Genomic DNA, 1,916 nt, shown 5'->3' with positions numbered 1-1,916 from the left:
CCGCCGCCCGCGCGCGGCTCCTCGCGGCGGCCGCCCTCCAGCGCCAGAGCCTCGGCCAGCCCGTCGTGCGTCCGGCTGCGCACCAGCCCCGCGGGCCCCGCGCCCTTCCCGTCCCCTTTGTTTTTGACCCCGAAGATGCTAGGCATCGCGCCGCCCGGCTTCCTCTTCTTGAACAGTTTGAAGGCGGCTCTGTTAATCTTGCCCGACGGCGGCTCGGCGGCCGGCGGCTCGGCGGCGCGATCACAATGCAAGTCCATGTCTGCCGCGAGGGTCCCGGCCGCGGCCCGCGCCTTCCTCCGGCGGCCCCCCGCGGCCGCGCGCCCGCCGCTGACAGCCGCGCCGCGCCCGCCCGTCTCCATGGCGACGCAGCAGCCTGGCGTCAGCGCGGCCGCGCCAGCCCGCTGTCAGCCGCGCTCTAAATCAACCCGAGCCGCGCCGCCGCCGCCGCCGCGGGAGGAGCGCGCAGAAAAGACCATCTCCCCTCCCGCCGGGGCTTATATAACGCCCTAACCCACTTCGCGTCCGGCTCGGCTTTGTGCTGCAGCTTTTCTGCGGCGAGAGCGGGCGGCGGAGCCTCCTCGAGCTGATTGCAGAAATTAGAGCCGTAATCTTGCAATATAAATTCCATCCAGTCTCACCCACCTTCAGATTCCTCCTCCTGATCGCTCTTTTCAGAAGCCCAATCGTGGATCGCAAAATGCCCCCGACTGGACAAAGAAATCCAACCCAACACAAAACACTGATTTCTCTAACCACCGGCCCCGGACTTCGTGACTCCTCATGCCTTTCCCACGCCCTGCATGTCCGTTTTTATCATTTGGATACCAAGCCCGGCGGGCACGGAGGATGTCTGTTTACATCTGTCTTGTCCAGGGCTGAGCACAGCCTCCGGGTCGATGGGGAACTCGGATCACTGAGGTTCAGATTCTTGCTACAAAAGCATCGGCCATCAGTCAGATACCAGTCAGCAACTCTGCAATGAAAGTGCAAGTTCCCTGGGGTGGAAGTTGACTGGTCCTTTGGGACAACCTTGGCTTTTATCCCAGACTCCAGCTACTGGGGCTGAGGTCACAGAAGACACCACCCAGTCTGACCGAGCTGAGGACGGAGGACCCGGTTTGAGGTCCACTCCACAGGTGGTCCTTGGAGTCCAGGGTCTACCCTCTCCTTTTCCATCCGGCGGGACACATGCGTTACTCCTGCCCCTGCTGCTGCAAGCCCCGTTCACCACCTCCCAGGACTGTCCTGCAGTCCTCTCCCCTGTGGGGCAAGGAGAAGGCTGGCAGTGTCCCTGAGTGCCACTTGGTCTGGCTGCTTGGTCTGGGAAAAAGGAAATCTTGTCCCAGGGAACAGCCCAATGTGGGGATCTCTGCTATGTTTTGACTTTGAAAGTGGCTGCAAATTTGGAGAAGCATGTGCCTACATATAATCTATGTTTCATATTATTTAGTAATACGTAATAAATATGTAATAATAGTAGTTATTACACAGTATTTATTGTTATTCATTAAATATTACTTAATAACATGTGATATTTACATATGCACAAATACCCATCTTTCCCCTGATCATCTTGAGCTTTGTTTTATGTGCACTACTCAGAAGCCTCAGAAACCCCAACCCCACGGACTGAACTTGGAGTGTTCATAATAATGGTCCATAATAACATATGGACCATTGCAGCTTCTGTAGCGTGGAACACGGTGTGAATTTAGGCCTTGGGGTTACTAGTTGTATAGTTGCCCTCTTCTGTTGATTTCGATCAAAGACACTCTTTTAAAATTGAGAAATCAGAGTTTGGATTCAGGAAAGGGTTTTCTTCCCAGCTCTCTCCCACTATTTGCATGCATCTCTGCCAGGACAGACTGCAAAGCTGAGACCAGACAGACTTTTCCCAATTCTAACTGACCACTAGC

At 55.8% G+C, this 1,916-nt stretch overlaps 1 protein-coding gene across 1 annotated transcript in view; it reads right to left on the bottom strand.

Moving 5' to 3' along the window:
- The window catches only part of AMER2 (APC membrane recruitment protein 2), a 1,845-nt gene extending 1,486 nt beyond the window's left edge, over positions 1–359 (bottom strand). Inside the window, exon 1 of the mRNA XM_029209966.1 lies at positions 5–359. Within this exon, the coding sequence (XP_029065799.1) occupies positions 5–359 (355 nt within the window). The remainder of the gene's footprint in view (positions 1–4) is intronic.
- Between the last annotated feature and the right edge of the window lie 1,557 nt (positions 360–1,916).

The sequence above is a fragment of the Monodon monoceros genome, unplaced genomic scaffold (genome assembly GCF_005190385.1).
Source record: "Monodon monoceros isolate NGI ecotype Baffin Bay Population unplaced genomic scaffold, NGI_Narwhal_1 Super_Scaffold_8, whole genome shotgun sequence".
Lineage (NCBI taxonomy): Eukaryota > Metazoa > Chordata > Mammalia > Artiodactyla > Monodontidae > Monodon > Monodon monoceros.
This window is presented reverse-complemented; position numbering and strand designations above follow the sequence as displayed.